General features: G+C 39.0%; 4 protein-coding genes across 6 annotated transcripts in view; 2 read left to right on the forward strand and 2 right to left on the reverse strand.

Moving 5' to 3' along the window:
• The window catches only part of LOC131981294 (small ribosomal subunit protein mS39-like), a 29,319-nt gene extending 20,459 nt beyond the window's left edge, over window positions 1-8,860 (reverse strand). The window contains exons 1-5 of the mRNA XM_059345521.1: window positions 8,744-8,860; window positions 8,420-8,557; window positions 5,366-5,418; window positions 4,731-4,770; window positions 4,581-4,626 (exon numbers count right to left, since the gene is read on the reverse strand). Coding sequence (XP_059201504.1) covers window positions 4,581-4,626; window positions 4,731-4,770; window positions 5,366-5,418; window positions 8,420-8,508 — 228 coding nt within the window. The 5' untranslated portion in view covers window positions 8,509-8,557; window positions 8,744-8,860. The remainder of the gene's footprint in view (window positions 1-4,580; window positions 4,627-4,730; window positions 4,771-5,365; window positions 5,419-8,419; window positions 8,558-8,743) is intronic.
• LOC131981296 (uncharacterized) lies at window positions 299-4,268 on the forward strand. Its single transcript, XM_059345527.1, has one exon. It carries the CDS (start codon window positions 476-478, stop codon window positions 3,908-3,910), a length of 3,435 nt encoding a protein of 1,144 aa, XP_059201510.1. The 5' UTR covers window positions 299-475; the 3' UTR covers window positions 3,911-4,268.
• On the reverse strand, window positions 8,705-25,159 carry LOC131981295 (small ribosomal subunit protein mS39-like). Of its 3 annotated transcripts, none has more exons than XM_059345522.1 (9): window positions 25,067-25,159; window positions 24,743-24,880; window positions 21,770-21,822; window positions 21,127-21,166; window positions 20,972-21,017; window positions 16,569-16,673; window positions 14,928-15,051; window positions 14,733-14,830; window positions 8,705-8,917 (listed from the first exon to the last, which is right to left on the reverse strand). In XM_059345522.1, exons 2-9 carry the CDS (start codon window positions 24,829-24,831, stop codon window positions 8,720-8,722), a joined length of 753 nt encoding a protein of 250 aa, XP_059201505.1. In that variant the 5' UTR covers window positions 24,832-24,880; window positions 25,067-25,159; the 3' UTR covers window positions 8,705-8,719. The 3 variants fall into 3 exon arrangements, with proteins under 3 accessions (XP_059201505.1, XP_059201507.1, XP_059201506.1); XM_059345524.1 differs by lacking the exon at window positions 8,705-8,917 and adding an exon at window positions 8,949-9,810; XM_059345523.1 differs by lacking the exon at window positions 8,705-8,917 and adding an exon at window positions 9,844-10,341.
• Window positions 25,085-27,161, forward strand: part of polr1a (RNA polymerase I subunit A) — a 49,132-nt gene continuing 47,055 nt past the window's right edge. The window contains exon 1 of the mRNA XM_059345520.1: window positions 25,085-25,254. Coding sequence (XP_059201503.1) covers window positions 25,178-25,254 — 77 coding nt within the window. The 5' untranslated portion in view covers window positions 25,085-25,177. The remainder of the gene's footprint in view (window positions 25,255-27,161) is intronic.

Consider the following 27,161-nt stretch of genomic DNA (forward strand, 5'->3'; position numbering starts at 1 on the left):
ATTATTTTCATCATCGATTATTGTTCAGGGTTTCCTGTTACACCACAATTACCTCAGGCTTTTATTTTACTAAATAACTAAGATAAGGTATAGATATTATTTAGAAAAACAGCCTTGCCTTGTTTTCCTGTTCAAACACACTTAGCTGGTTGCCATGGTGATTGGGTGCATGACATCATCAGCCAGTATTCTAAAGATCAAAGCATCATCATGGCGAATGACATCATCGTGGCTGATGACATCATCAGCCAGTATTCCAATTAGAATGCTTTGATCTTGGAAGACTGGCTGATGATGTCATGCATGAGGTCACTTCATCTCCTAAATATTCTATATATATGAGAACTGTCAGATAGGTTCAGACCGAATTTTGCCTATTGGAAGAAAGATTGTATTCCTAAATTCGGATAGTGTGTTTGATAGATAGACAATTGTGTTATTGTTTATAATTTGTGTAAGTGATTTGAAAGAAGACATGTCTCCCACAATGCCTACCACACAGGTTCAAAAGTACAACATACTTTCCAGCGAGTCCGCACACTACCTTGTGCTGGACTTCAATGGAGAAGGAGTTTTTGGCAAAGTTGCAAAGTGTGTCAACTTAAAAACATTGGAGACTACGGCCATCAAGATACACAAAGAGAGTGAAGATGACGTAATTCAAGCGGAAGTAGAAATGCTGAGACAAGTTAGGGCACTTGACCCAGAGAAGAAAAATGTGGTGAAATTTATCGACAATTTCATGTTCCAAGGCCTTTCTTGCATTGCCTTTGAGATGCTGGACAGGAGCCTTTGGGACTTGTTGAGGCAGAGACGGATAACACTGTCTCTTAATGAACTTCGTCCCATCACCCATCAGCTACTTGTAGCGTTTGAAGCCTTGAAGGATATTGGCATTATTCACACAGACTTGAAACCTGACAATGTCATGCTTGTCAACCACCAGGACAAGCCCTACAGAGTTAAATTGATTGACTTTGGTTTGGCAATTCCAGCCTCCGCAGCAAGAGCAGGAATGACCATGCAGCCTGTTGCATACAGGGCTCCAGAGGTCACCTTGGGCCTCCCCATAACTGAAGCCATTGATATGTGGGGACTGGGATGTGTCTTAGTCCTTCTGTATCTTGGCATTGACCTCTTCCCTGGTCAATCGACATACCAAATGATGAAAGTTATTTGTGATGTCCTCGGTCAGCCAGAAGACCACCTGCTGACTGCTGGAGAGAACTCCTGGCAGTATTTCAGCCGGGATGAGGAAGGATGGAGACTTAAGACGGTTGAGGAATACAAGCAGGCAACAGGTGTTCAACCCAAGTTTTCAGATTGCTTTCTTCAGGGAAGTTTCGTTGAAGAAATAAAGGCCCGTGAAGATGAAGGCAATGTTGAGTACAGTGACAGGATGGCGTTTTTAGACCTCCTGAAACGGCTGCTCAGTCTGGATGCGAAGACCAGAATAACACCTGGGGAAGCCCTGAAACATTGTTTTCTTACAATGACTCATCTGGAACAGGACAGGGACAGCAGCTCTCATGCAGAAGTTGCCTTTCACCTAATGAACATCTGCTCCGGTGGGGAGTCAGATGAAATGGAGTCAACCAAGCCCACCATCAGGGAGGGTCAGAGGCATCAGATGTCCCTCCCTATTCCTAATGCCTGTGCTGAGTCAGCTTACTCCAGTTACAGAGTTTTAAGCAGTGCTAGCTCAAGCTTTGAAGACATTCGTGTATGCCACTCAAATCCTCCACTCCTTAATGAAGACCAGGCCTTCCAGGTATACAGCAATGACCTTCAGTTGTCAATTCACAGGAGTCCGTTCATCAAAGAGCCATACTGGAACTCCAGTGCTAAAATTTCTGACACTGGGTGTTCCATTTATGAAGACGAGGCCTCACAGGTACACTGCAATGACTTTCAGTTGCCAATTCACAGGAGTCCGTTCATCAAAGAGCCATATTGGAATTCCAGTGCTAAAGACGAGGCCTCACAGGCACACTGCAATGACTTTCAGTTGCCAATTCACAGGAGTCCGTTCGTCAAAGAGCCATATTGGAATTCCAGTGCTAAAGACGAGGCCTCACAGGCACACTGCAATGACTTTCAGTTGCCAATTCACAGGAGTCCGTTCGTCAAAGAGCCATACTGGGATACTAGTGTTCAAGAAGGTGACACATCTTCACCATATCAGGTTCAAAGGAATGACATAATCTCCAGCAGGTCTGCACACTACCTTGTGCTGGACTTTATTGGAGAAGGATGTTTTGGTAAAGTTGCAAAGTGTGTCAACCTAAAAACCTTTGAGACTACAGCAATCAAGATTCTAAAAGAGAGTGAAGATGAGGCCCTTCAAGATGAGGTGAGAATGCTGAAAGAACTTAGGGCCCTTGACCCAGATAAGAAAAATGTGGTCAAATTCATAGACGATTTCACGTTCAAAGGCCTTTCTTGCCTTGCCTTTGAGATGCTGGACAAGAGCCTTTGGGATTTGGTGGAGGAGACAAATAGACCATTGTCTGTTAATGAAATTCGCCCCATCGCACATCAGCTTCTTGTAGCATTTAAAGCCTTGAAGTGTGCTGGCATCCTTCATACAGATCTGAAATCTGACAATGTCATGCTTGTCAACCACCAGGACGAGCCCTTCAGGGTGAAGTTAATCGACTTTGGTTTGGCCCTTCCAGCCTCCGAGGTAGAGGTTGGATGGACCATGCAGGCTATTGCATACAGAGCTCCAGAGGTCACCCTGGGCCTCCCTATAACTGAGGCCATTGATATGTGGGGATTGGGATGTGTCTTAGCATTCCTTTACTTTGGCAACGATCTATTCCCTGGAACTTCCACATATGACATGATGAACGCAGTTTGCAAACTGGTTGGTCAGCCAGCAGATAACCTGCTGAATGCTGGGCAGAACACCTACCAGTATTTCAAGAGGATACGGGGCTCAACTAATCCAGGATGGAGATTCAAGGCACCAGAGGAGTATAAAAAGCAATCCGATGTCCACCCGCAAAACGGATTTTTTGCCACTGTCAGAAATCTGGATGAAGCAGTAGAGTCGTTCTGGGAGACACACGATGATGTTGAGAAGTCTGACAGGTTGGCATTCTTAGACCTCCTAAAATACTTGCTTGATCCAAATGCCGAGACAAGGATCACGCCTGAGCAAGCTCTAGATCACCCATTCATTACGATGATTGGCCTTGAACCCGAAATTAACACCAGCCTTCATGCAAAAGCTGCCTTCGAATTGATGACCGTCTGCCCCTTGGATAATGAAGATGAATTGTATGATTTTATTAGAGAGAATGGATCTCCTGCCTCCTCAGACTCCTACAGACCACCAACCAACTCCACATCTGAACAGGAGTTCAGGTGCCGCCAGCTGCTGGAGGACTACAGCAGACCGCTGATCAAGTACGCAGAGGCAGAGAACACCATTGATCGCCTGCGTCTGGAAGCCAAGGTGAACCTGTTCTCAGACCCTCCTCAGCCGGGACTTCTGGTCCAGTCAGGACCGAACCGGGACGCCTCCAAGATCCTGATGCTGAACTTTCCTCAGGCTCAGAGAGCAGAAATCACCTCAGCTTCTCCTCAGAGAAGTCCTTCTTCTCCAAGAAGCCCAGACCGTCAGATGGATCAGCAGCTGGAACAGATCCTCTACAGTCAAACTGACAAGTTCCTCCAGCAGCTGCAGACCTTTCAGGACCTCCTAAAGAGCAAAAGACTAAAACCCTTTGAACAGATGAAGGGTCTCTCCCAACTGGATGAGGGTCTGGACTCTTTAGCGCGAGGCTACCTGTTAGCTAAGGATCAGCACAAACACTTTGACCCTGAACGGGATCTGGAGGGTCTGATCTTCCAGTGTGGGCTCCGTATGGAGGAGCTGAAGGAGCAGGTGGAGGACCTGTAGCAGGAGCAGCCCTCCTGTGAGGCTGAGAGGAGGAAACTCTGAACTCTCTCTACCTCAAAGCTGTGAGGTGAATAGGCAGTGGATAGTTAGGTAGGGTTTTCCCCGGGTGCTCCGGTTTCTTCCCACACTCCAAGTAATAGTAATCCAAGTCACTTGGTTGAAAAAAAAAATTAATGACTTAAGTAAGGGAAACAAAGGTGCAGTGGTTAGCACTGTCACCTTACAGCTAAAACATTGTGGTCCTCTTTCAAAATAGACTTTACTTATTGTCCCTGTGGTTTTGTGGGTTTCCCCCAGGTGCTCTGGTTTCCTCCCACATTCCAAGTAATACGTTACTTTGCGCAAAAAAAAAATTAAATTACTTAAGTAAGGGACTCATTCAATATACCTATTACTCCTATTCAACATATTCCAGTCAGTGCCTTAAGGAAAACAGACATAAACGCACCACTGTAAGGGAAAGGGTGCGCTGGGTTAATAACACAGGGCAAAATGAGAGCATCATTGAGAAACAGAATATGGAAATTGTTTATATTGATAAGTCTATTTTCAGAATTGTTGGAGGCAATAGTCGTAATTGAAAATTAAATTGGATTCATCACACAGCCCTAAATATACAAGTGGACATCCACATTGAAAGATCATGAGAAAGACATGAAAGAGCTCTCACCCTGCTGGTAGTTGAAGCCAGAGCTGCCAGCACTGCCTCCTTGCTCCTGTTCAAGAAAATGACATTTAAATAATTTAAATACTTGCCTGTCTTAATTTAAAAAGAGGGTGGTCTAGCTAATTAACATCACATAATGATATGGACACAAACCATGTTTTCTTCCTGGGAATGACAATCGCATCGGTTGGTTCTGCAACAACATGGATGAAAAAGGTGATATTAATCTCACTGATACATTACAATCAAGTGCATCTGATGTAGTTAATGGGTGACATTGTCAAATCTAACAGGAGGGGCAGTCATTTTTCCATTATTAAGAAATCCTCATCTCAAGCCCATTGATTCCTAGGAGTTCTGCACATTAGTTTCTCATGAAGTATGAACATTTCCTGACGAGAACTTACTTTGTTTTTGCTTTATATTGAAGTTAAAGTAGGAACCCCTCTTTTTGCCCCCCTGTAAGTCGATTTGGATAAAAGTGTCTGCAAAATGACTAAATGTAAATGTAAACATGTCCTACGGTGCAATAGTGCATTTGATGGTTTAAAACAGTGACCAGAAAAAATAAAATATATGCTCTGTATATTAACAGCCAACAGTTGTTAATTGAATAATGGTTTTCTGGATTTTTATGTAACAATAGAAAACAGAAAAGAGCAGTAATGCTGAGGCTGACTACACTCACCTAATATTTTTGAAGCAGTAAACATTTTCTGTCCCTGATTTTGCCTTTACTGACAGGAGTGTTTGAGTCATGACCCCCAAAAAATCTTATTCCAAAATACCTTTATTCGCTTCTGCAGCTTGTTGTCGCAGAGCTGAAGTCCAGCCAAAACCCCTGGAAAAAAGAGAAACAAATTAACTTTGCTAAAGACTACTGAAGTCATCTGGCAGGCTTCTATTCTCTGAGGAGGTTAATGAAAATCCCTTTTTTCCCCCTGTAAGTCGCTTTGGATAAAAGCGTCTGCAAAATGACTAAATGTAAATGTAAATAATGACAGCACAGAGGCTGCAGAATAAGCCTCTCGATGGCTCTGGATCAAGAGAGCAGATCTGTGGGAGAATGCTGCTAGGGCACAAGTTGAGGCTTGATCAACCTCAGCTGGGTCGCCTGAGTGAGGGTGTCTGATTTCCAAAAGACCCGAAACACCCAAGGACCTCAGGAACATCACTGATGATGTGCTCTGGTTTAGCATCAGACTATGTCTCTCCAGCTGAGAGATGTTTATTACCCCTCTCTCTGGGACTTCTCCATATCTCAATTTAAAGAATTATTAACCTTCCTAATAAAAAGGGAAAATACGAGAGCCTTGTCTGCGGCTGCCACAGACAAGGCTGCAAGGCAAGGTGCTTGCTTGTAGAAGTTGAGTACAGATGCTTTGCAGGACAGTCCCTGTGCAGAGTATGACAGCACAGAAGCTGCAGAGAAAACCATTTCCTTTCCATCAGTGGTTCTCAACCTTTTTTCAGTGATGTTCCCCCTGTGAAATATTTTTTTCAGCCGAGTACCCCCTAACCAGGGCAAATCATTTTTGGTTGAAAAAAAAAAAAAAAAAAGACTTAAAAACAGAGCGCTGTGCCATCAGCGTCTGATTTATTAAACTTTGGAACTGATAAACACATACAAAATTCAAACATTTGAAAAAAAAAACCTATTTCAAACACTTTAAATGTTAATAATCCATGACTAAATTTATTGCAAATATTTCTGATCACTAAAATGTAGTGATTCAAACTAATGTAGTAAAAACAGAGACCATATAACCATTTAAAACTATAACTGCTACGCTTCAACCACGACTCCATCTTTGAGTTTTCAAGTGATATGACAGGTTGGGTCGGACCATCCTGGTATGGGGGAGACTGTGGGTTTTTAAGATAATTAAATTGAATAGCCTATTGAATATAAAATTAATTTTATGAACTTATACTTAAATATTTATTTAATATTTATTTTTAAAGGATTTTTGAATGGATGCTACTTTTTAAATGTACCCCCATTTGAGAACCACTGATCTAGATGGCTCTGGATTAAGAGAGCGGATCCGTGGGAGAATGCTGCTAGGGCACAAGTTGAGGCTTGATCAACCTCAGCTGGGTCGCCTGAGAGAGGGTGTCTGATGTTTAAAAGACCCAAAACACCCAAAGACCTCAGGAACATCACTGATGATGTGCCTTAGCTTAGCATCAAAATATATGTCTGTCCAGCTGAGAGATGTTTATTACCCCTCTCTCTGGGACTTCTCCATATCTCAATTTAAAGAATTATTGGCCTTCCTAATGAATATATGAGTATTAAGTATCTTGTATGACACAGCACATAGAGACATTGCTTGATTTGCACAGGGGATTGCAAAATCAATTATATTTTTTGACCAAAATTGAAACTCAATTAAACAAAAAGTAGTTATGTATATTGCCTTTTTAGATGAGCTTAATACACATTTTGTTATAAATATTTGCCAAATTTTAAAAGAGAAAATTTGACGATGGGTATTTGTCCTTTCAATAAATGCCATATGCTCTTTACCAGTGGTGGAATGAAACTAAGTACATTTACTCAAGTACTGTATTTGATCCTACAGCCATCAGGCTGTCTAATTTTAACAGATTTTTACAAAATGAAAACGCTGCTAACATAAATTCATCACAACAAATAATCTAATATTATATTTGGAATATTGGAGTAGGGCCATTCTGCATAAAAAGTACTTTTAATTTAGATACTTTAACCCTCCTGTGTTCCTGGGGTCCTTTTTGATTGCAAATCATTTTCAACATATGATTAATATAGGTTAACTTTCATAGAATTTTCATAGGATAATGAAAAAAATATGAACTTTATATTTCAATGTGTTAGTCTTGAGTTGCCGTAAAAGGTGAAAAAAAAAGTTGTTAATATCCTAAAACCACTCATGACCAACACATTGATAAATAATTTTCATATTTTTTTCATTGTTATTGGTCAATTTTAGTCAAATATACAAAATTAGGCCTCATTTCAAGAGAAAAAAAGTAATAAAACCTGAATATTCTTTTCAATAGTAATAGTGGGGGGGGGGGGGGGGGGGGGGGGGGGATCGTCATGGGAATGCACAGAGTAGGTTATGTCAACTTTTAGTGCAACTTATGTTTTGAAAACATTGTTAATTTTTGATGTCAGCAAAAAAAAAAGAATCACCCATGGTCCTCAGGGTCAAAAAGGACCCCATGACATTAGACTGGTTTTAGAACAACAAAATATTACTATTTTTTACCTTTTAATGCAACTCATGACCAACACATTGATATATGATTTTTTTTATTATTATTTGTCAATTTTAGTCAAATATACAAAATGAGTACCTAATCTTCAAGTTTAACTGTGTGCATGCATGTATACTTGTGAGTGTGTGTTTGTCTGATTGTCTGTGTGTGTCTATGACTCCCTGTGCCTGTGTGTGTGTGCATGTGTGTTTATATGCATAATGGACAATATGTGCAAATATACGTTTTGACCTCGACCTCTTGCTCGCTGTCCTCCTAAGCCATGTTTTGTTTTAAATATTTGCCAAATTTTAAAAGAGAAGATATGATGATGGGTGTTCAGTGAGGATAAATGCCACATGCTCTTTACATGACACCGTTGATGTGACACAAAACAACGTTTACACGCATAAAAATGACGAAAATCTGATAAAATATCACTCATGTGCTGCAGTGATGAAGTTAGCTTCAAGAAGACATGACCTCCTGCCAGATGATGCTAGCTAGCTGTAGCCGAAACACTCAATTAACAACCCGAATAACAAGACAAAGTCGACTGAATGATATGTTGGTTTAAAACACAGCTTTCTTACCTGTAAGCCCATAACTGCTCGATGTTATTAAGCAGAAATCGGCCGTTTCTCTTGACATAATGCCCTAGGTGGGCACCGGTGGCCGCCATGTTGCTACGCTACCAACTGAAGGCTTCTGGGAGGACGAGACCATGTGAGCTAAGGGAAGGGGGGGCGAAACGACATAACACTTTGTATTTTAAAAGGAATACCACGCATATATCCACACTTAACATATTACATTTTACTTTTATTATTGTATGAGTTATTTAAAATGTCTAATATCAACGGAGTTTGTGTAAAAGTCATGTTAGTTTTTTTTTAACCTCCCCCCTTTAATGTTACCTTTGGTGTGGCGGTCCCACGTGTTGAACTGTGTGTCGCATGTGGTTTAGCCTTCCCGTAGCCATGAGTTTGTATCAGTAAACACATAAAAAGTCTGGCTAATTCTCCACAAAATGTTGTTTGGAAAAGAAGTGCCATGGCGGCGACTGGAGGGGATGTCGTTTGGCATGTACTCTGCCGAAGAAATAAGGTGTTTCAGTTATTTTTTGAACATTTATTTAAATAAAATACTTGTAATCAATGCATCCCTGTTCACATTTCATCTTAAATAAAACACACAAATCATTCTCTTCCACACATCAAAACCAATCAAATGAACTCAAAAGTGTCAAAAAATTGAAATACATTTTTTGGTTTTCAATAGCTGAACACTATTTTAACATACTTCGATAGATAAATATATACATATCATTACAAATATTGAATGTCATCATTTTTTAGTTAATGCTTTGTTTTGAACATGTTCATTTAAATCATTCAACAAAATATTTAGCAATGAACAAAAAATAATGCATTTACAACACATCAACAGTGATGAACTATCTCAACCCAGCACACACTACTGTGATCACAATAGTCATCAGCAAGACATGGGTCCCCCTCTTTACATTAACAATCTGCATCATCAAGTGGAATTATTTTCACCAAGTAAAGCTGAAGCAATTCAGGAGATTAGTGAGTGAAATACTTGGGAGAGTTTATTTCACAAAAGACAACAAATTTAACAAAAATGTACAAAATGTTATATAACAGTGGCATTGTAAAAAAAACAGATACAGACAAAATGAATAGAACAGAAATAACATCACACAGAAATTAATCTATTGTTACAAGCTAAATCAACATTGAAATGAGGCTTAATCTGTCAAAATCACCTTTTGTTACAGTGTGAGGGTTCACTTTTCAATAAACTGGAGATGCAGTTTACTGCCTGTGTATGTTGTGACCTGGTGGTGGTAGACTGGGTCCTGGTCTAGGCTCACACTGACTGACTGGCCTGGCTAGCTCCAGGTTCAGGTTGGGAGCTGCCAGTGCTGCTGGTTTCAGGACAGGATTGTTATCTGTCCCTATACAACATAAGACAGCCTGGCAAGACTTCAATATCGTTTTAGGCTGAATCTTAAACTATTTGTCCCCATTCTTGTGTTTTAACTTACTTAAAAATCAACTACCAGCCTAGCTACTATAAAATTAAACTAGATCATGTAGGCTAGTTAGGGCTAAGTAACTTGGCTAACGTTATAATTTAGACCTTTACAATAGCAAACAAGCTTCATAGACATTGAGATAATCAGTTTAATCTAACATTACAGTTTAACTCAACTATTGGGGACAAAATCTCTTCTCCTCTAAATGTACAGTCATATTGTCAGTAGTTTAAAACAATGATTCATTTGGAAACCACTTTGAAACTTACCTCTGAATTATCTCCTCCAATTATTATTATTATATATATATATATATTATTATAATTATCTCCTCCATGAAAGTAGCGGTTGGTTCTCTCGATACGTGCCACTCACTTGAAAGATGTTTATTCTGCCTTTCTCGTTCGCATTTCCAATAATCGCGCATCTTTCAAGGATACGTGCAGTGACCTGTCAATCAACTGGGGTGACACTGAGGTGTTAGCAATATTTTCCTCGGCATGACCCGCCCTACTCTGCCTCTGATTGGCTCATCAGTCCTCATGCTCTATAGTTAACCAATCTAATCAGTGAAGGCAGCGAGTACCAGCCAATTAGAGGCAGAGGAGGGCGGGTCATGGCTTCACCATCCTTGAGGAAAAAATGGGCAACCTGGATCACAGATATTACTGAATGGTGCGCATCAGGGGGATTTAGAAGTGGGTATACGCAATGCTGACTGAAAAATAAGTAAGTATACGCCGTATACCGGCGTATACCCTGGACTACACCACTGCTTGTTAGCTCTAAACATTCAGAAAACAACTTGCCTACTCACGGCAGCATGCAGCAATGTTATGTCCCAGTTCAGTTCTTCCTATAAATTACACCAATATTTCAGCTAGAAGCTGCTGTGTCAATGTTTATAATAGGCAGGGGTGGAATGTAACTAAGTACATTTACTCAAGTACTTGTACTTTACTTGAGTATTTCCACGTATGTAACTTTATACTTCTACTTCACTACATTTTAGAGGCACATATTGTACATTTTACTCCACTACATTTAGCTGACAGCTTTAGTTACTCTGTAAAGAATTTACTGTGATTTCTACAGTAACTTATTGGCAGCAATTTACAAGTACCTTACTGTAATTATTATTTACAGTACAACTACTGTATTTGTATTTACAGTACTGGTTTCTTTACTGTAAAATAAAAAACAAATAAACATAGATTCTTTTAGTTGTGTTTAGAGTACTGATGTGTTTACTGTAAGAATAAAAAAAAGTTAAACACTGATTTTAAATGGTACTGTATATGGCAATGCGGCACAGTAAACAATGCTGTTAATTTGATAATTATTTCATTATTATTTTTTATAAAAATAACTAGTAATTGCAAGTAATTACTCTATTCACTAAAGGAAATAATATTAACACAATTGATTTCCACACTGTTTTGTATGAAAGACTTTACTTAAAGTTAATTATTTAAACAGCATTTGTATAGTACTGATTCTGATCAAAACTATGATAACAATGGATAAAATACAGTAGTCTACTTTTCATACTGTCTACTGTGTGTTTTTTCTACAGTAATGTTTTAACTACTGTAATTTTGTCACAAGGACTGATTTTTATTGTAAATTATACAGCACTATACTGTAAAAATCAAACACAGTGATGAACTGTGAATAGTACAGTAAATAACTGTAGATTTCACAGTGATTATTTACAGTGTACTTTTAAGGTCGAGATTTAACAAATCAATTTGTTCTAATGTTATAAATTAAATCACATAACAGTATATTAAGTAGTTAAAATATACCCTACCTTAACGACATAATGCTTGCATTAATGCATATATATATATATATATATATATATATATATATATACACACACACACACACACACACACACACACACACACACACACACACACACACAGTCATGGAAAAAAATATTAGACCATTGTTTTCTATAATTTCTTGTCCATTTTAATGCCTGGTACAACTAAAGGTACATTTGTTTGGACAAATATAAACAATCTCAAGAGTTTAATTTAACAGCCAGTGTTTCCCCTAGAATTTTTTTCAGGCCCGGTGGTACCCACCGAAAAAAACGTAAACAGACGCGACACGAAATTGAGATGTTGATTTTTATGATTTTCTGAATAATAAATAATTTATCAATGTAGAAGAATACGCTTTTTTAATAGTTTTATTAGAGTTACATGCGGAACAACAAACGGACCAGGGTAGGGGGGTAATATTTTGAGAAAAAAGTTTACAAGATTAAAGTGGCAAATCTACGAGAAGAAAATGTGCAGATTTCTGGGATTTAAAGTGGTGAATCTGCAAGAAAAAAGTTGCTTTTTCCCACTTTTTTCTTGTAAATTTGCGACTTTTTTCGCGCAGATTTGCCACTTTAAATCTCTTAAATCTGCTGCTTTTTTCTTGTAGATTTGCCACTTTAATCTAGTAAATTTGCAACTTTTTTCTTGAAATATTACCTGAAGTTACCAAATATAGTTCTTCGCCCAATAAAGGGTTAACCAATATTTTTTCTCTCTTCTCACTCCTACTCTCCTTCATCAGAAACTCTACCTGTTGATTCGAGGTTCCTGTCTGTCATGTCACATGTTAACGTGTCCCAGAGCGGCCGTCCACCTGCTCCTCAACCAGCTGAAGTTAGTGGACCATGGAGCCATGCAGGAGGCCTACCACGTAGAACAAGTTCTCAGCCAGGTGGGTTCAATCCTTCCAACCCTAAAAATGTTATAGGGAGCTTTCTTTCACTCACTGTGGCCTAAGTTTCCCTGCACCTCAATGGAAACGGCACAATCAAAGCTAAAAGGAAGGACAACTCAAAAACTTATTTTGTCCACTATAACAGGGGTTCCCAACCCGGGGCACCAGAGAAAACACAAAACTTTCTCTGCTTTGAGGTTATCAAAATATTTGTGAAAAAAAAAAAAAGTCTAAAAAACATGCAGCTTAGGTTTGATTGGTGACTCTAAATTGCCCATAGGAGTGAATGAGAGCATGTGTATATATATGTATATGAATGTATATATACACTACCGGTCAAAATTTTTAGAACACCCCAATTTTTCCAGTTTTTTATTGAAATTCAAGCAGTTCAAGTCAAATGAACAGCTTGAAAGGGTACAAAGGTAAGTGGTGAACTGCCAGAGGTAAATAAAAAAAGGTAAGCTTAACCAAAACTGAAAAATAATGTACATTTCAGAATTATACAAGAAGGCCTTTTTCAGGGAACAAGAAATGGGTTAACAACTTAACTCTATGGAGTCTTAGGCTATTTTGTCCATTTTTGAATTCTTTTCATGTCTTTGTAAGTCATTTTGTGTCTTTTTCAAGTCATTTTGTGTCTTTTGGTGTCTTTTTTTAGTCCTTTAGTCCAACATAAAATGTGATTTTGAATCTTTTTTTTACTTTCAAAACACTATCATGCTCAATAAAGAATTTAAAATGTTGTTAATGTGCATTAATTTCAGAGTACACTGAGACATTAAACTGCATCATTTTCAATTAAATTCTGGAAAAGTTGGTGTGTTCTAAAACTTTTGACCAGTAGTGTATAACAGTCAGATACTGTATATCAATGTTATTATAGTTAACGAAAACTAACGAGATAACGAAAACTAGAATTGAAAAAACATTTTCGTTAACTGAAATAAAAATAAAAATAAGAGTTTTTAAAAAAACACACAACTAACTGAAACTGTATTTTGTGGTTACAAAACTAACTAAAATTATAGTGAAAATGTCCTTCGTCCTTCTTTGTCAACTTTTTTCATACGTAAACCTTTTTGGTTGATATGAAATCTATTTCATCTATCTGGTTTTATGACTTAATAAACTTATTGGGGCTGAGATGGATCAGACAAAGGAAATAAAGGAAACATTTATTGTGACCTTATTGAATCTGGCACCCAACAAATACCCCATTACAAGAATGCACTCTGTTTTAAATTACTTTAGGGAAAGTAATTAATGTATAGGTGGTTAAAAATCAATTAATAACTTATGGTGAAGAAATGAGAATTACGTTTTCCTTTATGGAGATGTAAACCAAGGTAAAGGTCTTTGCTTCATGCTTTTCAATTTCTGTATATGTTACTTGTTGTATGATCATTTATCTTTTGTCATTTTCAAAATAAAATTTCCTAACAAAAAGAAAATCCGACTATGACAATTGATTTACTCATTAAGTACTGTTATCTTTATTATTTCATTGTTTTGATTCATTTTTCAAGAAAAAAATGCCAAACCCTTGCACATTCCTGTGTTATTCAGAGTTCAGATTTTTGGTTGGGCGAAGAACCGTATTTGGTAACTTCAGCGGCTATCCGAAATGGGGTGGTAATATTTCAAGGAAAAAAGTTGCAAATTTACTAGATTAAAGTGGCAAATCTACGAGAAGAAAAGTTGCAGATTTAAGAGGTTTAAAGTGGCAAATCTGTGGGAAAAAAGTCACAGATTCACAAGAAAAAAGTGAAAAAAAAAGCAACTTTTCTCTCGCAGATTCACCACTTTAAATCTCATAAATGCACATTCCCATAAACTTTTTTCTCAAAATATTACCCCCCTCACCCGGGTCCGTGTTTTTTTTTTTTTTTTTTTTTACACATTCCACAGTCCACGTTCTGGCTGTATGCAATATCCTCCAATATTCTCTAGGGTCGGAATTTGGAATGTGCAAGTATTTCAATGAGTGCCCTATAAAGGGTTAAAAGATGTCAGATTTGACTAATGAAAACACTTGTTGGTCCTATTTTTCACTGTTTTCCTGTCTCTGACCGTCACCCTGGAGGTTTGGGTCAGGGGTGACTCACCAAGTTCTCCTCTTCTCCCTCCTGGACAGGGTCTCTGTCACAGTAGAGACAGATCAGGTCCAACAGGTCATGGGACGTTTCCATAGAAACCGCTGTGCCTGGAAGAATTTAATTGAAGAGTTGATGTAGCAACATCCCAAAAACAGAGACTATACGTGTGTGTGTGTGTGTGTGTGTGTGTGTGTGTGTTCTCACCAGCTTGCAGTAGTTGATCATACATTTCAACAGCAGCCGAAACTTTCCTCAAGCTGATCCGCTCCTTCAGTGCTTCTTCACTCACCTCCTCAAGAAGCAGGGACACCGTCTCTGGCATCAGACACTACACGCACATAACCCAACAAGATAACCAATCAAAATCAAACAATATCAGTAGATAAAAAAACAGACTAACAGGAGCGCTGCTGGTGTCCCTAAATACACCGGTGCTCTTGTTGGGTAAACAGTGAACTCAAAAGAAGAAAATGCAGGCACTCTGGTGGATTGACAAAAGTTGAAAACCCTTTATTTTACATGGGTTGCATCTAAAGACACTAGCGAAGGCGCAAGCCGACACGCGTTGTTGTTTTTAGATGTAACCCATGTAAAATAAAGGGTCGATCTGTGCTTTAAGCAGATATGTTAACTATGAGGGTAAAGTGACAGTTTAACTGCCAAAACAGTCTTTACGCACACTGACTATACCGTACTGCCCTACAAAGCCTACCTGCAGTAACTACATTTTTGGTCGAAACAAAAAATGAACTCCTTGATGTCCGTTTTATCGTGTGACAAATTTTTAGATTTCAATTTTGCTTTATTTCAGAGAAATAATGATATAAAAATTGCAGTAACTACAAAATCTAACTCCAAACCAAAGCAGACCGCAGCAAGTTCCCTTACAGCGGTCTGCTTTGCATATATGGGTCAGTGACAAATAAGGGTTGGCAAGATGTCAAATGGTGTAACCACAAAAGAATGATAAATATAAAATACTTTATCCACCTACAGCGTATTTAAGCAGACTTATACATATTATTACTTAATTTAAAAAAAAATATTTGAGTATTTTTACATTTACACATTTCATCAATATTGACCAGAACATATTCTTAAAACAACCATTTTTTTTAAAGTTTTGACAAATTGTGTAAAATGTTTTACATACCATAATGTTGCAATGTAAACATGGATTGTATTTTTTTCTCATTTAAGTTCACATTTATTTCCCTGTATATAATCAAGTTTTTATGAAATAAATGTAATGGTTACACCAACTGACACTGCGTTAGATCACATCATCGACCCATACGCATTTAAACATAAAACCAAAGCAGTGTAGCCTTGTATTTCTTCATTGTGTTGAATAGTGAAAACAAGAATATTAGAAATTATAAGTTTATTCAATAGGGAAATTACCTAGATAGTGATGAAGTAAAAAAAGTGAGATAAAATGATATTAAGACTAAAATATAACATTACTTCTAAATAGTCTAAAATACACAAGTCTTTGAATAGAGTAACTTTTAAAAACACTGATGACAAAATCAATTAAAAAATTGTTTATTCACTGAAAACAAAATATAAAAGCTGAAAGAATACAACATCGTTTCTCCTCAACTCCAATTAGTGCATTCAAAGACAATAATACATATTTAAAATTGTCCATCCCTAAAATTAAAAATAAAAACTTTTATTTATTTATTCTATTTTATGGATGGACCATTTTTATTATATTTATATTTATTTTACTATATATTTTTTTATATTCTCCAACCCACTTTACATGTTAACTGCATATATACATATGTGAGTGTGTCAGAGTCTGTGTGTGTGTGTGTGTGTGTGTGTGTTTCTTACTGGTATATGCGGTTCAGCAAAGTCTTTGGTAAAGAATTTGGGATTATTGTTGACAAAGTATTTGGCTGCAGATCTGCCAGACTCCATGGCCAGGGTGTACGTGCTCTGCAGAGGAGGACATGAAAAAAAGATCATTTACAATATACCAAATATAAGAGTGCTTCTGTTCTATATCACAGACTAACATACGCTGCATGCACAATTATGAGGCAAATTATTATTTTGATCTATCATCATTTTCATGCATATTTTCCAACTCCAAGATATATAAACTTGAATGCAAATTGGAGTCAAGCATTATCAGTTGATGTGTATTTGTGTAATGAGGGAGGATGTGGCCTAAAGTGATAAACACCCTTTATCAAGGTGTGAATAATTATTAGGCAGCTTCTTTATCTCAGAAAAAATGGGCCAAAAAAAGATATTTGACAGACTCTGAAAAATCAAGGATCACCAAACAGTCAAACATTTTGTTGAAGGCTCATGAAATTATTGAAAAGAAGGGTGGCCATGTTGGTCACTGAATATTTTTTGTGTTTATTTGAACATTTTGAGTTTGTTATTCTTACACTAATACATGTAAATAAACAAAGTTTTTCATTTAGTTGCATAATAATTCTGCACACATAGATTTTCAAGAAAGCCAAAACTCACTTTTCTTTTGTTAAATATTCAGGTTTGAGGTTTATTAATATGTTTGACTGAGAGCACTGTATTTGATCAACAATATACAATTAACCCTCAGGAATACAACTTACCTAATACTTGTGCACACATTGTATTATTCATGCAAGGTATGACGTAAAAGTGAGCATGTAGTCCTTCCTAGTGCATTGTATGTGGATTTAGTGTACATGAGAAATGCCCGCATGCATACTAGATTAGCAATAATTAATTACATTTAGTTATAAATACTTAAATTATTAATTATACCTGCACTTGTCCTGCTATCTCAAAAGTCACCATAAAAATGCTTATTTTAATGCTCAAAATTTTGTTTATAGTGAACAAAGGGTAAAGAAAATAAATAAAAAAGCACAAATTCTGCAGCATTTTCTGCATTTTGAAGTGATTTGAATTGATCAAAAATAAAAAAATGACATCATCGTGGCTGATGACATCATCAGCCAGTATTCCAATTAGAATGCTTTGATCTTTGAAAGACTGGCTGATGATGTCATGCATGAGGTCAGTTCATCTTCTAAATATTCTATATATGTGAGAAAGCTGTCCGATAGGTTCAGACCGAATTTTGCCTATTGGAAGAAAGATTTTATTCCTAAATTCGAATACAAAAAAAATCTTTGGGGTTTCTCCAGGGCTCGGGAGGCTGCCAGCTGAAATCAGTGCCACACTCCACCAGAATGAATGAATCCAGAAAAGGACCTCTAAGTCACCGCAGGCCAGACTTCTCTAAAGTGGAGCCGAGGGTCCGTTTCCCTAAAGGTGGTTACAAGCCCCCCAAGAGCCGACGGCGCTCCGTGAGGACGTCCCTGTCCCCGGAGCCCCCCTTCGTCTTTAAATCCCCCGCTGACATTGTGAAAGAAGTCCTGCTGAACACGTCTGATGGATCTCCTGCCTCCTCAGACTCCTACAGACCACCAACCAACTCCACCGTGCCTCAGGAGTTCAGATGCCGCCAGCAGGCCATCACGCTGCTCGACCAGCTGCAGGAGGACCACAACAGACTGCTGATCAAGTACGCCGAGGCAGAGAACACCATTGATCGCCTGCGTCTGGGAGCCAAGGTGAACCTGTTCTCAGACCCTCCTCAGCCGGGACTTCTGGTCCAGTCAGGACCGAACCGGGACGCCTCCAAGATCCTGATGCTGAACTTTCCTCAGGCTCAGAGAGCAGAAATCACCTCAGCTTCTCCTCAGAGAAGTCCTTCTTCTCCAAGAAGCCCAGACCGTCAGATGGATCAGCAGCACACCAGCAGGTCCAGGACCTCCAGCCAGTCCTCCACCCCCCATCTTCACCTCCCCAGCAGGAGGAGCAGCAGGAGGAGGTTGGAGGGGGGGAGGTCCCACAGCAGCAGTCTGAGCAGCCTGGGAGAGATCACTGCACTAGAGAGGAGGAACTCTAAACTCCAGGCTGGGAGCAGCGGAGCGCTTTATCAGGATGGGATCATCTCTCCAGAGACGGACAGCGGGTTTGTGTGTTCAGAGAGCAGCCGACTGACCCCTGCAGCAGCTCCCAGTCCTCTCCACCAGAGAGCTCCCAGTCCTCCCCACCAGAGAGCTCCCAGTCTTCTCCACCAGAGGGCTCCCAGTCCTCCCCACCAGAGAGCTCCCAGTCTTCTCCACCAGAGAGCTCCCAGTCTTCTCCACCAGAGAGCTCCCAGTCTTCTCCACCAGAGAGCTCCCAGTCTTCTCCACCAGAGAGCTCCCAGTCTTCTCCACCAGAGAGCTCCCAGTCTTCTCCACCAGAGAGCTCCCAGTCCTCCCCACCAGAGAGCTCCCAGTCCTCCCCACCAGAGAGCTCCCAGTCCTCTCGCCCAGAGGGCAGCAGAGAGTGTTTCAGTGCATCAGGAGGGGAGGTCAGGGCATCCAGCCTCATCTCCTGCTTCTTCACCCTCTCACAGTCAGACAGTTACTGAGTCCAGGAGGAGGTCCAGGCTCGGCCACGACCAGCAGAGGAGGAGCAGACCAGGGGGGAGGAGACGCACCTTCTCCTGTTCTCCACAGCGCTGCCTCCCTCAGACAGAACCAACCAGGGCTGATGACAGTGGGACCAGTGGGTTTGGGCTGGAGAGTGACAGCTCTCACACTGTTTCTGAAGACAGACTGAACGACCGTCACACACAATCTGTCAACTCCCTCCACACCACAAGCTCCTCCCCCGCTGCACGCCGTCACCATGGCGATCCCCTCAGAGCGCTGAGCTCCAGTCAGGTGGCCAACTGCAATGATGCGATCCAGACGCTGCAGACGGAGGTGAGCAGACTGAGGGAGGGACTAGAAAACTGTCTGAAGAAAAAGAAGCTCCTGAGCTCAGTGAGAGCTCCTTCAGCTCCTTCAGCTCCTCCAGCTCCTCCAGCTCCTCCAGCTCACTACATCCGCCACAACACCTCCACTCGCATCAGGTCTGGAGAGAGACGGGGTGAAGCCTTCAGAGGAAGAAGAGGGAGACAGACTGAGACACCACTCCCGTTGTACTCGTCGCCCATCCACGTGTCTCCTAGCAACGGCCCCAGCACATCCTCAGAGGTCAGAGGTCGTGGGGAGGCGAGGGGGAGGACGAGACGCTCGTTGTCCGTGGACAAAGATCGCTGTGTGGACAAGGATCTCGTCCACACAGCGATCATCTCGTCTCTGAACCGAGCCATCAGAGCAGCTCGCCATATGAAACACACCTCCGGACACATGGCTCGCTCTCTGGCTTCAGGACTCAGCTACCAGGAGCAGCTGGTTCAGATGTATCAGCAGCTGGAACAGATCCTCTACAGTCAAACTGACAAGTTCCTCCAGCAGCTGCAGACCTTTCAGGACCTCCTAAAGAGCAAAAGACTAAAACCCTTTGAACAGATGAAGGTGCTCTCCCAAATGGCTGTGGGTCTGGACCCTTTAAAGCGAAGCTACCTGTTAGCTAAGGATCTGCACAAACTCCTGCAGCAGCAGCAGCCGGAGGCAGGAACCAAACACTTTGACCCTGAACGGGATCTGGAGGGTCTGATCTTCCAGTGTGGGCTCCGTATGGAGGAGCTGAAGGAGCAGGTGGAGGACCTGTAGCAGGAGCAGCCCTCCTGTGAGGCTGAGAGGAGGAAACTCTGAACTCTCTCTACCTCAAAGCTGTGAGGTGAATAGGCAGTGGATAGTTAGGTAGGGTTTTCCCCGGGTGCTCCGGTTTCTTCCCACACTCCAAGTAATAGTAATCCAAGTCACTTGGTTGAAAAAAAAAAAAAAAATGACTTAAGTAAGGGAAACAAAGGTGCAGTGGTTAGCACTGTCACCTTACAGCTAAAACATTGTGGTCCTCTTTCAAAATAGACTTTACTTATTGTCCCTGTGGTTTTGTGGGTTTCCCCCAGGTGCTCTGGTTTCCTCCCACATTCCAAGTAATACGTTACTTTGCGCAAAAAAAAAATTAAATTACTTAAGTAAGGGACTCATTCAATATACCTATTACTCCTATTCAACATATTCCAGTCAGTGCCTTAAGGAAAACAGACATAAACGCACCACTGTAAGGGAAAGGGTGCGCTGGGTTAATAACACAGGGCAAAATGAGAGCATCATTGAGAAACAGAATATGGAAATTGTTTATATTGATAAGTCTATTTTCAGAATTGTTGGAGGCAATAGTCGTAATTGAAAATTAAATTGGATTCATCACACAGCCCTAAATATACAAGTGGACATCCACATTGAAAGATCATGAGAAAGACATGAAAGAGCTCTCACCCTGCTGGTAGTTGAAGCCAGAGCTGCCAGCACTGCCTCCTTGCTCCTGTTCAAGAAAAAGTGACATTTAAATAATTTAAATACTTGCCTGTCTTAATTTAAAAAGAGGGTGGTCTAGCTAATTAACATCACATAACAATGATATGGACACAAACCATGTTTTCTTCCTGGGAATGACAATCGCATCGGTTGGTTCTGCAACAACATGGATGAAAAAGGTGATATTAATCTCACTGATACATTACAATCAAGTGCATCTGATGTAGTTAATGGGTGACATTGTCAAATCTAACAGGAGGGGCAGTCATTTTTCCATTATTAAGAAATCCTCATCACTCATCCTCAAGCCCATTGATTCCTAGGAGTTCTGCACATTAGTTTCTCATGAAGTATGAACATTTCCTGACGAGAACTTACTTTGTTTTTGCTTTATATTGAAGTTAAAGTAGGAACCCCTCTTTTTGCCCCCCTGTAAGTCGATTTGGATAAAAGTGTCTGCAAAATGACTAAATGTAAATGTAAACATGTCCTACGGTGCAATAGTGCATTTGATGGTTTCAAACAGTGACCAGAAAAAATAAAATATATGCTCTGTATATTAACAGCCAACAGTTGTTAATTGAATAATGGTTTTCTGGATTTTTATGTAACAATAGAAAACAGAAAAGAGCAGTAATGCTGAGGCTGACTACACTCACCTAATATTTTTGAAGCAGTAAACATTTTCTGTCCCTGATTTTGCCTTTACTGACAGGATTGTTTGAGTCATGACCCCCAAAAAATCTTATTCCAAAATACCTTTATTCGCTTCTGCAGCTTGTTGTCGCAGAGCTGAAGTCCAGCCAAAACCCCTGGAAAAAAGAGAAACAAATTAACTTTGCTAAAGACTACTGAAGTCATCTGGCAGGCTTCTATTCTCTGAGGAGGTTAATGAAAATCCCTTTTTTTCCCCTGTAAGTCGCTTTGGATAAAAGCGTCTGCTAAATGACTAAATGTAAATGTAAATAATGACAGCACAGAGGCTGCAGAATAAGCCTCTCGATGGCTCTGGATCAAGAGAGCAGATCTGTGGGAGAATGCTGCTAGGGCACAAGTTGAGGCTTGATCAACCTCAGCTGGGTCGCCTGAGTGAGGGTGTCTGATTTCCAAAAGACCCGAAACACCCAAAGACCTCAGGAACATCACTGATGATGTGCTCTGGTTTAGCATCAGACTATGTCTCTCCAGCTGAGAGATGTTTATTACCCCTCTCTCTGGGACTTCTCCATATCTCAATTTAAATAATTATTAACCTTCCTAATAAAAAAGGGAAAATACGAGAGCCTTGTCTGCGGCTGCCACAGACAAGGCTGCAAGGCAAGGTGCTTGCTTGTAGAAGTTGAGTACAGATGCTTTGCAGGACAGTCCCTGTGCAGAGTATGACAGCACAGAAGCTGCAGAGAAAACCATTTCCTTTCCATCAGTGGTTCTCAACCTTTTTTCAGTGATGTTCCCCCTGTGAAATATTTTTTTCAGCCAAGTACCCCCTAACCAGGGCAAAGCATTTTTGATTGAAAAAAAAAAAAAAAAGACTTAAAAACAGAGCGCTGTGCCATCAGCGTCTGATTTATTAAACTTTGGAACTGATAAACACATACAAAATTCAAACATTTGAAAAAAAACCCTATTTCAAACACTTTAAATGTTAATAATCCATGACTAAATTTATTGCAAATATTTCTGATCACTAAAATGTAGTGATTCAAACTAATGTAGTAAAAACAGTGACCATATAACCATTTAAAACTATAACTGCTACGCTTCAACCACGACTCCATCTTTGAGTTTTCAAGTGATATGACAGGTTGGGTCGAACCATCCTGGTATGGGGGAGACTGTGGGTTTTTAAGATAAATAGATAGATTTTTGTATGGATGCTACTTTTTAAATGTACCCCCATTTGAGAACCACTGATCTAGATGGCTCTGGATTAAGAGAGCGGATCCGTGGGAGAATGCTGCTAGGGCACAAGTTGAGGCTTGATCAACCTCAGCTGGGTCGCCTGAGAGAGGGTGTCTGATGTTTAAAAGACCCAAAACACCCAAAGACCTCAGGAACATCACTGATGATGTGCCTTAGCTTAGCATCAAAATATATGTCTGTCCAGCTGAGAGATGTTTATTACCCCTCTCTCTGGGACTTCTCCATATCTCAATTTAAAGAATTATTGACCTTCCTAATGAATATATGAGTATTAAGTATCTTGTATGACACAGCACATAGAGACATTGCTTGATTTGCACAGGGGATTGCAAAATCAATTATATTTTATGACCAAAATTGAAACTCAATTAAACAAAAAGTAGTTATGTATATTGCCTTTTTAGATGAGCTTAATACACATTTTGTTATAAATATTTGCCAAATTTTAAATGAGAAAATTTGACGATGGGTATTTGTCCTTTCAATAAATGCCATATGCTCTTTACCAGTGGTGGAATGAAACTAAGTACATTTACTCAAGTACTGTATTTGATCCTACAGCCATCAGGCTGTCTAATTTCAACAGATTTTTACAAAATTAAAACGCTGCTAACATAAATTCATCACAACAAATAATCTAATATTATATTTGGAATATTGGAGTAGGGCCATTCTGCATAAAAAGTACTTTTAATTTAGATACTTTAACCCTCCTGTGTTCCTGGGGTCCATTTTGATTGCAAATCATTTTCAACATATGATTAATATAGGTTAACTTTCATAGAATTTTCATAGGATAATGAAAAAAATATGAACTTTATATTTCAATGTGTTAGTCTTGAGTTGCCGTAAAAGGTGAAAAAAAAGTTAATATCCTAAAACCACTCATGACCAACACATTGATAAATAATTTTCATATTTTTTTCATTGTTATTGGTAAATTTTAGTCAAATATACAAAATTAGGCCTCATTTCAAGAGAAAAAAAGTAATAAAACCTGAATATTCTTTTCAATAGTAATAGTGGGGGGAAAAATCGTCATGGGAATGCACAGAGTAGGTTATGTCAACTTTTAGTGCAACTTATGTTTTGAAAACATTGTTAATTTTTGATGTCAGCAAAAAAAAAAGAATCACCCATGGTCCTCAGGGTCAAAAAGGACCCCATGACATTAGACTGGTTTTAGAACAACAAAATATTACTATTTTTTACCTTTTAATGCAACTCATGACCAACACATTGATATATGATTTTTTCATTATTATTTGTCAATTTTAGTCAAATATACAAAATGAGTACCTAATCTTCAAGTTTAACTGTGTGCATGCATGTATACTTGTGAGTGTGTGTTTGTCTAAGTGTCTGTGTGTGTCTATGAATCCCTGTGCCTGTGTGTGTGTGTGTGTGTGTGTGCGTGCATGTGTGTTTATATGCATAATGGACAATATGTGCAAATATACGTTTTGACCTCGACCTCTTGCTCGCTGTCCTCCTAAGCCATGTTTTGTTTTAAATATTTGCCAAATTTTAAAAGAGAAGATATGATGATGGGTGTTCAGTGAGGATAAATGCCACATGCTCTTTACATGACACCGTTGATGTGACACAAAACAAAGTTTACACGCATCAAAATGACGAAAATCTGATAAAATATCACTCATGTGCTGCAGTGATGAAGTTAGCTTCAAGAAGACATGACCTCCTGCCAGATGATGCTAGCTAGCTGTAGCCGAAACACTCAATTAACAACCCGAATAACAAGACAAAGTCGACTGAATGATATGTTGGTTTAAAACACAGCTTTCTTACCTGTAAGCCCATAACTGCTCGATGTTATTAAGCAGAAATCGGCCGTTTCTCTTGACATAATGCCCTAGGTGGGCACCGGTGGCCGCCATGTTGCTACGCTACCAACTGAAGGCTTCTGGGAGGACGAGACCATGTGAGCTAAGGGAAGGGGGGGCGAAACGACATAACACTTTGTATTTTAAAAGGAATACCACACATATATCCACACTTAACATCTTACATTTTACTTTTATTATTGTATGAGTTATTTAAAATGTCTAATATCAACGGAGTTTGTGTAAAAGTCATGTTAGTTTTTTTTTAACCTCCCCCCTTTAATGTTACCTTTGGTGTGGCGGTCCCACGTGTTGAACTGTGTGTCGCATGTGGTTTAGCCTTCCCGTAGCCATGAGTTTATCAGTAAACACATAACAAGTCTGGCTAATTCTCCACAAAATGTTGTTTGGAAAAGAAGTGCCATGGCGGCGACTGGAGGGGATGTCGTTTGGCATGTACTCTGCCGAAGAAATAAGGTGAGAGACAGCTTGTTAGCTCTAAACATTCAGAAAACAACTTGCCTACTCACGGCAGCATGCAGCAATGTTATGTCCCAGTTCAGTTCTTCCTATAAATTACACCAATATTTCAGCTAGAAGCTGCTGTGTCAATGTTTATAATAGGCAGGGGTGGAATGTAACTAAGTACATTTACTCAAGTACTGTACTTAGGTACAATTTTGAGGTACTTGTACTTTACTTGAGTATTTCCACGTATGTAACTTTATACTTCTACTTCACTACATTTTAGAGGCACATATTGTACATTTTACTCCACTACATTTAGCTGACAGCTTTAGTTACTCTGTAAAGAATTTACTGTGATTTCTACAGTAACTTATTGGCAGCAATTTACGTATAAGTAGCTTACTGTAATTATTATTTACAGTACAACTACTGTATTTGTATTTACAGTACTGTTTTTTATACTGTAAAATAAAAAACAAACTGTGATTTTAGTTTTATTTACAGTACTGGTTTCTTTACTGTAAAATAAAAAACAAATAAACATAGATTCTTTTAGTTGTGTTTAGAGTACTGATGTGTTTACTGTAAGAATAAAAAACAGTTAAACACTGATTTTAAATGGTACTGTATATGGCAATGCGGCACAGTAAACAATGCTGTTAATTTGATAATTATTTCATTATTATTTTTTATAAAAATAACTAGTAATTGCAAGTAATTTCTCTATTCACTAAAGGAAATAATACTAACACAATTGATTTTCACACTGTGTTTTGTATGAAAGACTTTACTTAAAGTTAATTATTTAAACAGCATTTGTATAGTACTGATTCTGATCAAAACTATGATAACAATGGATAAAATACAGTAGTCTACTTTACTTTTCATACTGTCTACTGTGTGTTTTTTCTACAGTAATGTTTTAACTACTGTAATTTTGTCACAAGGACTGATTTTTATTGTAAATTATACAGCACTATACTGTAAAAATCAGACACAGTGACAAACTGTGAACAGTACAGTAAATAACTGTAGATTTCACAGTGATTATTTACAGTGTACTTTTAAGGTCGAGATTTAACAAATCAATTTGTTCTAATGTTATAAATTAAATCACATAACAGTATATTAAGTAGTTAAAATATACCCTACCTTGACGACATAATGCCTGCATTAATGCATAAATATATATATACACACACACAGTCATGGAAAAAAAATATTAGACCAATGTTTTCTATAATTTCTTGCCCATTTTAATGCCTGGTACAACTAAAGGTACATTTGTTTGGACAAACATAAACAATGTCATAAGAGTTTAATTTAACAGCAAGTGTTTCCCCTAGAATTTTTTTCAGGCCGGGTGGTACCCACCGAAAAAATACAGACGCGACACGAAATTGACATGTTGATTTTTATGATTTTCTGAATAATAAATAATTTATCAATGTAGAAGAATACAATTTTTTAATAGTTTTATTAGAGTTGCATGCATTTCACAATGCTGGGGGTAAAATGACCACAAGCTGCAGGGCTCTCAAGTCGCATTTCAACCCGTTCACGCGCTCACACGCCACACCTTGTATTTCTCACGCAGAAAAATTACCGGGGTAACGAGTTGCCAAGTAAGAGTAACCAAGTTGCGCCGCCATTTTTTATAACAGTGGAACAGGTACGAATGAAGTGGGTTCCCCATGCACCAGCTAATCAAATAAAAAGAATATAGCTACCGAACAGCCAATCAAAAAGAAGCATTGCAGTATCTGGGTAAGAATTAGATATTCCCGCCACACAACAGCTATCTAACGTTAGTCGTTTTTTTCTAACGTTTTTTTTGTGTGGTTGTTATCAGCTCTCCGTTTCCATGGAAATACATTGGGAATATTCAAATAAGTGAGATTCATGAGCTTGGTGTT

The sequence above is a fragment of the Centropristis striata genome, chromosome 12, assembly GCF_030273125.1.
Source record: "Centropristis striata isolate RG_2023a ecotype Rhode Island chromosome 12, C.striata_1.0, whole genome shotgun sequence".
Classification (NCBI taxonomy): Eukaryota; Metazoa; Chordata; class Actinopteri; order Perciformes; family Serranidae; genus Centropristis; species Centropristis striata.